The 13,885-nt window shown below is 51.2% G+C and overlaps 1 protein-coding gene across 1 annotated transcript in view; it reads right to left on the bottom strand.

Moving 5' to 3' along the window:
* Positions 1 to 13,885, bottom strand: part of MPPED1 (metallophosphoesterase domain containing 1) — an 82,767-nt gene that overhangs the window by 25,868 nt on the left and 43,014 nt on the right. Inside the window, exon 4 of the mRNA XM_070790539.1 lies at positions 3,042 to 3,267. Within this exon, the coding sequence (XP_070646640.1) occupies positions 3,042 to 3,267 (226 nt within the window). The remainder of the gene's footprint in view (positions 1 to 3,041; positions 3,268 to 13,885) is intronic.

Below are 13,885 nucleotides of genomic sequence, written 5' to 3'. Positions count from 1 at the left end.
CCTTCTGCTTTTTAGCCTAAACACACCTCCCCTTCTGGTCTGAGCTCTCACGGCCTGACTCGGCCACCTCGTCTCCCAGCCTTGGCCCCGAGCTCATCACACCTGAGTGCCATACCAGACCTTGTCTGGGATCCCATAGGCTCCCAGGAGGGTTTGTGGAGACCCTGTACATGATGAGGACTGGGGAGGTGAACGCAGGCACCTCTAGGGGCTCAAGGACAGCCCGGCATCTCACCCCTGCCCCTTGAGGGAGCCTTGGCAGGGTGGGACCATGTCCTAAACCCACCCGCAGCATCCAGGCAGCAGGGGTCACCTGCTGCATCAGTGGGGGCAGCCCAGGCTTCCTGGCTACTCTCAGTTGGCAGCTGCTCTCCCTGAAGACTCTGCACCCGGACAGACCCCGTGTCCCCTGGATCGCCCATCAGCTCCCTAAGTGTGCTGCTCTGGCTGATTGCACAGCCTCAGGCCCTGTCACCCTCCATGCCTGGGAATGCCCCTCTCCTCCTATGTGGCTCTGGTCACACCATCCCCTCCAGGGACCCTTCCATGATCAAGCCACTCTTTCAAGCCCCTGAGGTCTCTCCTTCCTTGTATCCTCCTCCCCCTGCCAGTACTTGGCATCTTGTGGCCACTGCCAGCTGGGCCTCCAAGGGCCAGTCAGTCTGTCCACCTGTAGAACAGGGACAATAAAGGAGTCCTCACAGGGGTCAAGTATTAGAGACAGTTCTTATGAAGACTTAAGCCCAGGGCCCAGCTGACTGTAATCGCCCAGGGATGGTTTGTTGTCATCATCACCATTATTGTAATCTTAACACCATCATCATCACCAACATCACCTTCACCATAACCATCACCTTCACCATCACCCCCACTGCCATTATCACCACCACCATCACCATCACCAGCACCTTCACCAGCACCAGCACCAGCACCATCGCCATCACCATCATCACCTTCACCATAACCATCACCTTCACCAGGACCATCACTATCACCGCCATCACCTTCACCATCACCACCACTGCCATCATCACAATCACCTTCACCATCACCACCACCACCACCATCACCTTCACCACCACCATCACCACCACCATCACTACCACCACCACCATCATCACCACCATCACATTCACCATCACCACCACCTCCATCATCACCACCACCACCACACCATCACCATCACCTTCACCAGCACCACCACCATCACCTTCACCAGGACCATCACCATCACCTTCACCAGCACCAGCACCATCACCAGGACCATCACCATCACCTTCACCATCACCACCACCATCACCATCACCGGGACCATCACCATCTTCACCAGCACCATCACCATCATCATCACCACCATCATGTTCACCATCACCACCACCTCCATCATCACCACCACCACCACCATCACCTTCACCAGCACCAGCACCATCACCATAATCACCACCGTCACCATCACCATCATCACCACCACCATCACCTTCACCAGCACCATCACCACCACCTCCATTATCACTACCACTATCACCACCATCACCTTCACCATCATCAGCACCAGCACCATCATCACCACCATCGCCACCACCATCATCACCTTCACCATCACCTTCACCAGCACCATCACCATCATCACCATCATCACCACCATCACGTTCACCATCACCACCACCTCCATCATCACCATGACCTTCACCAGCACCAGCGCCATCACCACCACCTCCATTATCACCAACACCTTCACCAACACCATCACCACCACCTTCACCAACACCAGCACCAGCACCAGCACCATCATCACCACCATCATCACTTTCACCACCACCTTCACTATCACTACCACCACCATCACCTTCACCACCACCACCACCATCACCACCACCTTCACCACCACCTTCACCATCACCACCATCACCATCACCACCACCTTCACCAGCACCAGCACCATCATCACCACCATCGCCATCATCACCTTCACCACCACCTTCACTATCACTACCACCACCATCACCATCATCACCACCATCATCATTACCTTCACCACCACCACCATTATCACCATCACCACCACCACCTTCACTACCACCATCACCACCACCACCATCACCTTCACCAGCACTATCACCACCATCACCTTCACCACCACCATCACCACCATCACCATCATCACCACCATCATCACCATCGCCATCATCACCACCATCATCATTACCTTCACCACCACCACCATTATCACCATCATCACCACCACCATCACCTTCACCATCACTGCCATTATCACCATGACCACCATCACCATCATCACCATCATCATTATCTTCACCATCACTATCATCACCACCATCACCATCACTTGAGTTACTATGGACACACTGACCATCACAGAGACCAGTCATGACCTGTTCTCACCCTGATGCCCACTCATCCAGGTGAACCTAAGGATAAGGCCTGATTGCTCTGTGTCTCCAACAGGGAACAAAGTCTTGATGCATGCTGGTGATTTAAACAACTGCTGTCCCCAGGACAGTAAACCAGGCCTTTGGTCCTCCATGGAAATTCTGACTGCCTCATCTCAGTCTGGCTAATCAGTCATTACCTCCACCCAAGCATCTTCCATGTGTCAGAGGGACAGACAATAGGGAGATCCTGGCGTATAGGATGATGGTTAAAAGCAGGGATTCTGGAACCACCTGCCTGGGTTTAATCTCAGCTCTGCCCATTCCTAGCTGTGTGACTTTCAGCAAGACCCTCACCCTCTCTGTGCCCCTGTTTCCTCACTTGGAAAATGAAGGTAATAATAGTTCCTGTTTAAATGTGAGCCAGTATAGCATATCTAATTATCTGTCAGATATGGGGAAACCAAGGCTCAGAGAGTGGCAGTGACCTGCCCAGGGTCACGCGGCGTGAGGGGACAGCTGGCCCCAAGTCTCTCCATGGTTTCTCCCAGCACCAACTCCCTCTGAGCCCTCAGTCTCAGCTCCACCATCCCCCCTACTCTCACATAGCTTCACCATCACCAGCGGTCAGGATGGCGTCCTCACACTCACCACGGGGAGCCGTAGATCCGGAAGCCCCGCACGGTGACCTCCGAGTCCTGCAGGTAGATGCAGTTGGTCAGCAGCGACTGCACATTCTCGTAGTTCTCAGGCTTCAGCTTCGACACGGACGGGAAGTAGTAGAAGTCCTGCTTGATGAGGTCGGCCATGAACTCCTGGTCGAAGGTCAGCTCGTGGTTGCCAGCGATCACGATCTTGTACTCGTAGGGCAGGCTGCCTGCAGAGCCAACACACACACACACACACACACACACAGCGGGGGCACTGCTGTTGGCTTCCGGAGGCCACAGGGCAGTTGGGGGAAGGGGGGCAGGCAAGAGCCCCTGGGAGCCCTGGCAGAGGTGACCCTCCCTCCAGACAGGTGCCCTCTGATCACCAACCCTGAGGTCTCCCTGCCCCCATTTCTGCTGGGCGGCCGACTGAAGCTCCCCCAGACCAGCGGGAGGGGGCTGGGCAGCTTCCTGCTGGGCCTCTGAGCTGCAGGGGCCCTGCCTCATTCTCAGGACTTCTCTGTCTCCGGTTCTTCTGTCCGGGCCAATTCCTCCCGGGAAGGAGACCCTGCTCCCAGGTCCCTGCCTGCCCGTCTCAGGCCCCTTCACCGGGGGGCTACACAGTGAGTGGTTCTCCTGACACTTGGTCTGTTCATCACTGCCTCACAGTCACCCCACTCCCCCTCAAAAAAAAGACATCTCTTTTTTTGGGCCAAACTGCACAGCATGTGGGATCTTAGTTCTCAGACCAGGGATTGAACCGGAAGGCAGAGTCTTAACCACTGGACTGCTAGGAAGTCCCCAGACTTCTCTACAGGTTGGAGAAAAATAGCATTCTCTCTTCTCTGGTGTTTGTCAACTCAGGGAGGTTGTCCAGTGACAGGCATGGGGGCTCTAAGGGCTGACAGCTGGGGCTCAGACAGTAACGAGCCATGTGACTTAACCTCCTCTGTTAAACGGACCTCTGTTTCCTCACCCATGATATGGGAAGAAAAATGTCTACCTCACAAGACTGTTCTGGGATCAGGCAAGCCAATGAATGGAAACACAAAAAGGCTTTTGAGGTTCAAAACAGAGTCGGCTTCCCTGGGCCAGAGTTTGCAACTAGAAGCCCGCAGGCCAGCCCTGCCCACTGACATATTGTTTGGCGAAAAAAAAACTTTCTTGTCTTTTTAAAATTTCAATTTGTCACCAACGTTAAAAATTAGAGAAACTCTCAGTAAAATGTCATTCTTTCTGTTTTCTAGAAATCGATCCATTTTAAATCTCACAGTCTTGGCCCAGGCAAGTGCTAGGTACCTATGCCTCCTTCAGGCAAGAAGCAGAGGTCAGTTTGGCGCAGTCCCAACCTGTCTCTACCACTGACACTTGGGCCCGCTGCACTCATTTTAAGGCACTGGGGCTTATGGCCTGGCCACAGTCCCTGGAGACAAGAAGGGGACAGACCTGGCCTCTGCCCCTCGGCTGCCAACAAGACCACGCTCTGAGCTCCGTAAGGCCCCTCTGCCTCCTGCCTCACCCACCTTCCTATCTGTCATCCAGGCCTGGCCCAGGGGTGCTGAGCAGTATGCTTGTTCCCCTCGCAGGAGAGCTTCGGGGGCAGACAGGAGATATGTGGGCTTCACCCACTTCCAGCCCAAGCAGGTCCCAGCAGAAATCGGGAAATCAAAGGCCCCACCAGGACCCCAGGTGACACGGTGCAGAGACCCCTCCCCCCAACCTCCAGTGATGCTCGGGCTTCCGGTGAGGAGGGGAGAGGGCCTGAGGGCATCACAGAGAGAAACCCGCCACTTCCTGGACCTTGCTGTCAGGCCAGCCACCCTTGGAAACAGGCTGGGTGCTCCCGAGGCAGGTTCAGTGACCTCTGGTCTCGTAACTGGGGAGCCAGGTTCGCACGTCAGGGGGCTGAGGTCCCACAGCAGATGAGTAGGGCAAGTGATGCTAGGCGCTGGTCCAGCTGACCCCACACCTCCGGGTCAGCAGCTCAGATTCTTTCAAGGCCACCGGGCCAGCTCCTCGCTGCACTGGAGTCACGGCTGGAGCAGCGGCCACCACAACTGCCTTCCAGCGCTGGTTCTCTGCGTTTCTATCACATCACCCATCTGTCCCACCCCAAGTGCCTCCCCGACTAATGTATTTATGTCATGTCTCAGACTGGGGGTGTTGCTTAAGCAAATTAGCAAATAACTCCAACCGTACAGTTTCATTTATTTCCGCAGCTCCCGACTACCAGGGACTGGGGAGTGGGCAGGAGACGGTCGGCTCTCTCCGGCTCCTCCCACCTCGGATCAGAGGAGGTGACTGAGGCTTCTTCCCTCCCAGGGGAGAACGAGCTCCTGTACACAAAGCCAGGCGAGGGCAGGAGCCCCAACAAGCCGTCATGACACCTTCAAATACCGTCTGGTCTCTCTAAAACATGGGTGCCGTGCAGCCTGGAGGCAGGGGGCTCATCCGTGTGTGAATACAGAGACCTCCCAGCCCCACATCCTCCTGAGCTGGAGGTCCAGCCCCAAGCACATCTGTCTGAATGTAGCAACTCACCAGCTATTTAACCTTCAAAGACACTTAAGCCACTATCCCCATTTTACAATTGGGAAAACAGAGGCTCAGAAAGGTTACACAAATCCATAATAAAGTGATGCACAAGCACAGAGGGTACTGGACATTTAGTCTTTGTAGCTCGGCCTCATCGAAGTCACCCTGAATCAGCACCGTCATGCTACACTGCTTCTCAGGGGGAGATGATCACTGGGTGGATGAGGGATGGGTGGGTGAGTGAGCCGATGGGTGGACAAAGATGAGAGGATTACGGACAGATGGAGGCATTTATAAATCAATCCACCCATCTTGAGATAGCTCTGCCTCCTTTATACCAACTGATCTCTCTCTAGCTGGATCCCTCCCTTTCCTCCAAATTTTTCCTCCAACTGTCCTGGCGTGGCTTATTTTTCAGGCACACAGAATAGCAGTCACACCAGCCAGCCTCTAGGAGGACACACAGGGTGAGGTGGGGACTCAAAAGACAGGACATTCGGGGAGAGTGGCATGGGGACCTGCGGGTCTGCTCAGCTCCTGGGCCAGGTGGGCCTCGCTGGGTGGGCCAGGGGGTGGTCTCCCAGCCTCAGGTCTGGGAGAAGCAGCAAGTTCTCATGGAAACCTCCCGGCTTTTCAGAACTGGTGAGCATTGTTAGGCATTTGTGTTCTGTGTGGTAACATTCAGCCCGTCTTTCCAAAATGCTTCCTTTCTTCTCAGCCAGCTCACTTGAGATCTTGGCATTTTGCAGGCCATGGCTTTGTGGGTGGTGAAAAAGACCCATCAGGTATTCATCAGCAGAGCACTGGAAGATGACCATATCGTTTTAACTTTTCACTGGCCATCTATGTCCAAATAGACACACACCCACACGTGGCATGCACACAGCAGCAAGTGTGTGCGGGGCTCAGGGCAGAGAGGGATGCGAACAAAATCCACTACTTGCGCTTCCAAGATTAATCTTCCTCCAAAAGGTTACAATTCTTTCTCGCTAACACTTCCCCATCTCATTTAACAGAAAACACTGCCTTCCAACTGCATAATCTGTTAAATTCAACAAGATACATGCAAGCTTCTCCATAATCTATGTTGTTCCCGGAGCAGCGTATGGAGCCCGGTGGAGTTTTAGTGTGTCTGAATGCAGCGGCAATCAGACAAATACCCCCTTACGGCTCCCCCACCCGCACATCCCCGGCTCGCAGAAAACAGCAGAGGGGACTGGAATAAAGAGACAGCGTTAACGATCTCTGATTGCATTTTTAGTGCGTCTTTGACAGTTCTGTGTTTAAACACTTGCGGATGTCTGGGAGAGTCACGTGAGCAGACTTTTTGGGATGGCACATGGTCTAGAGTAACTCTGGAATGCGGAGCCAGCCTCGAGCCATCATGGGGGCTGCACATGGCTTGGGTACCCGCATGCCACTGCCGTGCACGCGTGGAGGACACGGGCCGGCGATGCAGGAAGGGAATTCTGAGTGCAGCACGAGCGGGCAGGGGAGGCTGAAGATGGGAGCCTGGGACAAGGGCAGGGCTGAGCGAGACAGCACACCGCAGAGGCTGTGCTCCCCACAGACGCTGGTTTGTGCTGCCCTGTGCCGGGCACTGTGATCAGCAATTCACACTCGATGCTTCTAGGTACCCTTAGAAAGCAAAGCTGGACCCCACCTCCGCTTCCTGGCTATCTGGCCTGGAGGGAAAACCATCACTTCTCTGAGCCCCAGCATCCTCACCCATAAAGGTGGAATGTTCAGGGCTCCTCACAGAGTTCTTAGAAAAATCAAATCGGGGAAGACAGGTAAAGCCCCTGTATTGCACTTAAACAGGGGGTTGTTTTAATCAGGGGTGGTAAGACTCGCAGACTTGGAAATTACTGTCCTGAGGAGGAAGTTTATACTCACAAATCCCTAAAAACAGGACAAGGGGGTGGAAGATGAGTTAGTGAATAAGGCAGATGGGCTCTGGGGGAGACGGTTGATCCTCGATGTCTGCTCCCGGCCCTGGGGGGACCAGGACAGCATACAAGAACCTTGGAGAGGGCGTGGCTGGGGGCTGGGGGTGGGTGGGGGTGGAGAACTCTGGATCGGCTGGTTTGCTTCTGAAAGGTATGCTCAGAACCGAGTCCTTACTCTTCTTGTCAATGAGTAAACTCTGGAGGGCTAGTCCCGCCAGAGACTTGGGGCCAGCCAGCCTCCAAGATACCAAGTCAGAATTCAGAATACTCAAAGGCAGGATTTATACAACCCAGATGGCAGCTGTCATCATTGTCTTTAGGGCTGGAAGGAGGATGAAATGCCATGCTTTACCAGGAAATCCAGTATTCTCAGGGCTTCCCTGGTGGCTCAGAGAGTAAAAAATTTGCTTGCAACACGGGAGACCCAGGTTCAATCCCTAGGTCAGGAACACTCCCTGGAGAAGGGAATGGCTACCCACTCTGTATTCATGCCTGGAGACTTCCACGGACAGAGGAGCCTGGCGGGCTACAGTCCATGGGGTCGCAAAGAGCTGGACACGACTGAATGACTCACGCTTTCATGTCACTCTGTCACCAGGAAATCCAGAGATGGGAGCTGGGAGGATGGAGATGAGAAAACAGACCTAAGGAAGTTAGGTCACATGCCTGGGGTCACAGAGTAGCACCGGAATCCAGACTGCCTGGCCAGACCTGGGTGTTCAGACCCCCACTGTGGGACAGACGGTCCTGGGAGGGTGGCCCCTCTGCCAAGCTGCAGGCTGGCCGGCTCGGGCCCTGTGTGGGAAGCTCTGGATTTATAACCCAACACGAGTGCCCATATTTAAAAGGCAAATGCAATTTTTCTTCTGTTTCCTCCTAATAGCCAAAATGTTTAACTTTCAAACATTTGTTTTTCCTGGGAAATGTTTTAAAACCAGGAACATTCAGTCCTCATCTTCTATTTAAATGCTCGTTTCAATCGCTACGGCAGACCAGATACGACTTGAGGCTGCAAAGGACAGTTGAAAGGTTTCTGTGTTCTTTCTCCCAAAAATTAGGCCTCCTATAGCCAGAAAGATTTTGCGGAAACTTCCCCAGAAGTCACGGCTTGCCAGAACACACACCCGCCCACCAAACACTTCACAAAAGGCCCCTTGAGACCTTCACCAAGGGCCAAGCTGGTGACCCTGTATGTAGCATGCATGCAGAACTCGAGGCTATGGCGCCCCCTCCAGGCCATGCCCCGTCGGTGCCACGACCTCACCTTCCCGCAGCACAGCACACCATGCACCTCTGAGCTGCCAAAGGCTTCCTGATATTTGCTCACGCTGTTCCACCCACCTAGGACTCCCTTCCTGCCTTCTTCCTGAGCCAACTCCAACTTCACTCACCCGTCACCAGCGGGCCCAAGTGCCACTTCCTCCAGGCTGCCTTCCATGATCACCCGCTTTCACCCAGCCCTGCCCAGCCTGCGCTCTCTCTGTCAGCTGCTTTGTCCGCTTCCCCCATCGGCCGGACGTCCTGACCCTGGAACCCACTGCTTCCTCCCTGCACCTAGCACAGGGCTGGCTACACGGGGAGGTGCTCATACACGTTCCCTGAATCCCATGCAGGACTAAGGATGAGGGGTGGATGGTGAGGTCACTGAGTCACCAAAGGTCCCCCAGGCAACCCACCACAGAATGTTCTGGAAGGACCATCACTAAGATGACCAGCACATCGCGCAGCAGATCCCAAGCTGTCGTGTCTTTCACTCTCTCAACAGACATCAGTGGGGCACGAGGCCCGGGCACAGGGCTGGTACCCAGAGGCTCCGGGAAGAGCCTGGGCTGGAGGCTGGGAGGCCTGGGCTGAGCCTCACCTCTGTTACCACCTCCCTGGACCCAGGTGAGGCCTCCCCTGCTCAGGCCTCAGTTTCCCCATTGGTCCCACAAGAAGGTGACACGGAGGTCCTGACCTCTTGTCAGCTTCCTAAGACCTTCCAGGCGATGCTGGGATGGGGGTCCCCAAGACAGATGCTGACTGTGTTAAACAGAAGGGCTCACACAGGGCGGGTGTTCCAAACACCCACGCTGCCTGCGTGTTACTGACAGCCTGTGACGTCAATGGTAGAGGAATAAAAGGGTGTGACTCTCCCACAAGAAGCAGGACAAGCTACGGCCGGAGCCCCAGGCGGCTTGGGGACCTGGGCTCAGGGGCACAGTCTGACCTAGAACATCAGGAAGCAGGCAGGCCCAGAACCCCTCATCAGGCCATCACCATGCCCTTCACCCCCTAATCTCTGCAGAAAAGAGGGCATTTACTCTCAAGGGAAAACAATGGCTCACAGCCCCACTTAGAGACCACTGTCCTGAGGGGAGATGGACAGTGAGGCAAGAGCCTGAACAGCAGGAAGATGAAGGGCAAGAATGAATACGGTGACTGTGGAGGCCCCAGGCCCCTTCCCCGACACGCTCTCAAACTCTGGAAGCCAGCCTTGCAAACCAGGGAACTCATCTCTGGGGAGAAAGACACGTCCAGGAGGAAAACCTACAGATAGCAACATCAGGTGCTCCCCAAAGAGACAGCCAGGGCTATCGTGGTACATTCCCCCTCCACATATACACACATGTATACACACAGCTTATCAACAGCTTTGGGACTTCCCTGGTGGTCCTGGGTAAGACTCCACACTCCCAATGCAGGGGGCCTGGGTTCGATCCCTGGTCAGGGAACTAAGATCCCACATGTTGCAACTAAAGATCCCACATGCGATTGAGACCCGGTGCAACCAAATAAATAAATATTTTTTAAAAAACAGCTTTCAAGTGTCTGGTTCTTAAACACAACACATAGGGTCATCAGATCTCAGAGAAAAGCCTCCAAGCTGAAAACGGGCAGAGGCGCAAATAAGAAAGGAAATTGGAGAAAATGGGGTTGATGCAGGGAAAAAAAAAACATATATATATATAGTTATCACCATGGTGAGATGATAGAAGATGTTGCATCCATGAAATTCCAGCAGGGCGCTGTTAACAAAAGAAATTAAAATGTGGCAGAATATTTTAGTTTTGGTTAAAGAGTAGAAGAGGTAGTTGAGGAAATTTCCCTGAGATTGAAACAAAATAACAATGAAGCGAGACAAAAACCAGGGACTCACATGTGAATACTACAAAAAAGAAGTCAGGAAGAAAAAAAAAAGGGGTGGGAAATTTTGAAAAATTCACAGGATGAAAGATAATATTTGCTCCATTTAAAGGGTTACCTCAATAATGAACAAAAACCACTCACATCTGAGACACACTGTCTAGAAACAAAACAGGCCACATACGAAGGATGAGATACTCAATAGAGACAAAGGAGACTGGAAGAAAACAGAGCAACGCCGTCCACGTTCTGAGGGAAGGTGATCTGCTACCCACAACTCTACACCCAAACTACCAATTACTATGGGGGACAAAATACTTTTCCTGACGTACCATTTGGCCAGACAGTTATCTCCAGTGCATTCTTTCTCAGAAAAGCTACTGAAGCGTGTGCTCCACCAGAATGAGGGAGTAAACCAAGAAAAAGGAAGTCACAGGACCTCAGGACCAGGAGCTCCAAGACAGAGGAAGGCAAACGGAAATGGTGAAGGGCGATCCCAGGATGGTGAGGGTGCAGAGGCCTGGCAGGCAGCTAATCCAGATTGGGGCAGGGGTCAGAGGCTCAGGAAGTACAAGAAAAATGAGCCAACAGAGGGTCCAGCCCAGCTCACCACACTGCTGAGAGGCATTTAAAACCCTGCAGGAGACAGGGATGAACCACGATGGGTACACAGGGAAAAAAGCAAGCAAACAAACCAATTAATTACTTTACAAAAAACAATAGGTTATACAGTGAACATTTAACCAAAAACTGTGATGGGACTATAGAAAAAGGATCAGAGATGTGTATATATGGATAGAGAGACTAAGTCTCTAAGTTTTCACTGTAAGACATTAAAAAGGAATCTCTAAAATTGAAAAATAAAACGCAGCAATATGAGGTTGTTACTTAGAGACGCCGTGGTAATAAAGGAGCAGCTACCCAATATGCATAGGGAATAGAAATCACTAGGGAGAAGACTGTTGGCTTTACCATAAGCCTTGTAGCTGTTATGACTCACTGCGCACATGCATTACCTTAACAGGTGGCACAGTGGTAAAGAATCTGCCTGCCAAGGCAGGAGACGCAGGAGATGCTGGTGTGACCCTGGGTTGGGAAGATCCCCTGGAGAAGGAAATGGCAACCCACTCCAGAATTCTTGCTTGGAGAATCCCATGGACAGAGGAGTCTGGAGGGCTACAGTCCAGGGCGTTGCAAAGAGTCTAACGCAACTGAGCAACAATAGGGTAATAAATAAAACTGCAATGAAATTAAACGAAGGCGTCAGAGGCCAGGCACTCCTCACCTGCCTCCTGCCTCTGCCCAGAGCAGCCTGATCTCTCACTTGCTCTACCTACTGCTCAAAATCTAGAACCAAATAAAACAAGGCCACAGTTGAGACTGGTGGAAAGACAGAGCAGGCAGAAAACCTGAACTGGTTGACTCCTCTGCGATTCTGAGGGTGCTGGGAGGTCTGGCAACCAGGTTCAAAGGCAGGTGATCCGGCCAAGCAGCTCCTCACCTGGCAGGTCCGACAGCCACGAATGGCATCGCAGGTGTCACCTGCTGAGAATCTGCAACATGCTCCCCCATGCCCGACATCTAACCCTCACAACAGCCCCACAAAACTGGTAGTAGATCAGTGGATGAAGGAACTGGGGCTCAGTTATGTTAAAGAAGTGCAAATTGGTTAAGCAGAGAAGTCAGAACCTGAACCCTGATCCATCTGTAGCTGAAGCCACGATTTCTCCATATCTGTCACAATCACCCAGACGTATTATATACACCAAAGTTTTTGCATTAAACATTTCTCTAGAAATGGAAAAAATGGTGCTATACACTTGAGTCCTTACAAAACCTCCTGCTGAGGAGCTCTCAATGACTTTATTTTAAACAACATAATATTTTCAAGATATCTTGTGGCTTCGTAAACAAACCTTTAAAGACCATTTTGAAAAGCAGTACAGATTTTAGAACAAAATAAACGAATTCAGCAAAGGTGCAGGATACAAAAACAATGGGGAAGACAGTTGCATTTTTAAACACTAACAATAAACAATCTGAAAAGGATATTAAGAAAACAACCCTATTTGCAATAGCATCATAAAGAAAAAATATATAAAAATAAATTTAACCAAGCAGGAAGAAGATCTGTATGTAAAAACTCCAAAATGTCTGCTAAGAGACTAAAGAAGACACCAATAAGTGGAAAGATATCCTGTGCCCATGAATTGGAAGACTTCCTATTATTAATATGTCAATACTACCCAAAATGATCTACAGATTCAATGCCATTACTACCAAAATATCAATGATGTTTCTTTCGGAAACAGCAAATCCATCCTAAAATTCACATGGAATCTCAAGGGTCCCTAAATAGCCAAAGGAATCTCGAAAAAGAAAAACCAAGTTGTAAGTCTCTTACTTCCTGACTTCAGAACTGACTACAAAGCTACAGTAATTAAAACAGTATGGTACTGGCATAAACACAAACACACATATCAATGCAATGGAATAGAGTCCAGAGATAAATGTATATGGTCAAGTTATTTTTTACAAAGAACTTAAGACCACTCAATGAGGAAAAGACAGTCTTCCACAAATGCTGCCGGGAAAACTGGACATCCACATGTCAAAGAATGAAGCTAGCCACTTAATCCATGCTTCCTAAGTCACTTTATTCACATCTCACTTTTTGTGACCCCCTGGACTGTAGCTCACCAGGCTCCTCTGTCCATGGGATTCTCCAAGCAAGAATACGGGAAAGGGTTGCCAGGCCCTCCTCCAGGGGATCTTCCCAACCCAGGGATCGAACCCGCATCTCTTAGGTCTCCTGCATGCAAAAAGTAACTCAAAATGGAACAAAGATCTAAAAGTAAGAGCTAAAGCTATAATACTTTTAAAGAAACCGTAGGAGGAAAGCTTCATGACACTGGATTTGGCAATGATTTCTTGGCTATGACACCAAAAGCGCAAGCAACGAATGAAAAAACATATCAAAGTTTAAAACGTCTGCACATCAAAGATACCACCGGCAGAGTGAAAGGCAACCCAAAGATTGGGGGAAATATATTTGCAGATCACATTATTAGGCAAATGCAAATAGAACTCTGAGATAATAACCTCACATACATCAGAAAGGTTACTATCAGAAAAACAAAACAACAAGAGCTGGTGAGGATATGGAGAAATGACAGCCCTCGGGCACTGTTGGAGGGAGAATAAAATGAAACAGCCACTATGGTACAGAAATTTC

This window comes from Bos indicus, chromosome 5 (assembly GCF_029378745.1).
Source record: "Bos indicus isolate NIAB-ARS_2022 breed Sahiwal x Tharparkar chromosome 5, NIAB-ARS_B.indTharparkar_mat_pri_1.0, whole genome shotgun sequence".
In the NCBI taxonomy this organism is placed as follows: Eukaryota; Metazoa; Chordata; class Mammalia; order Artiodactyla; family Bovidae; genus Bos; species Bos indicus.
The sequence above is the reverse complement of the archived record's forward strand: the minus strand, read 5'-3'. Positions and strand labels throughout refer to the sequence as shown.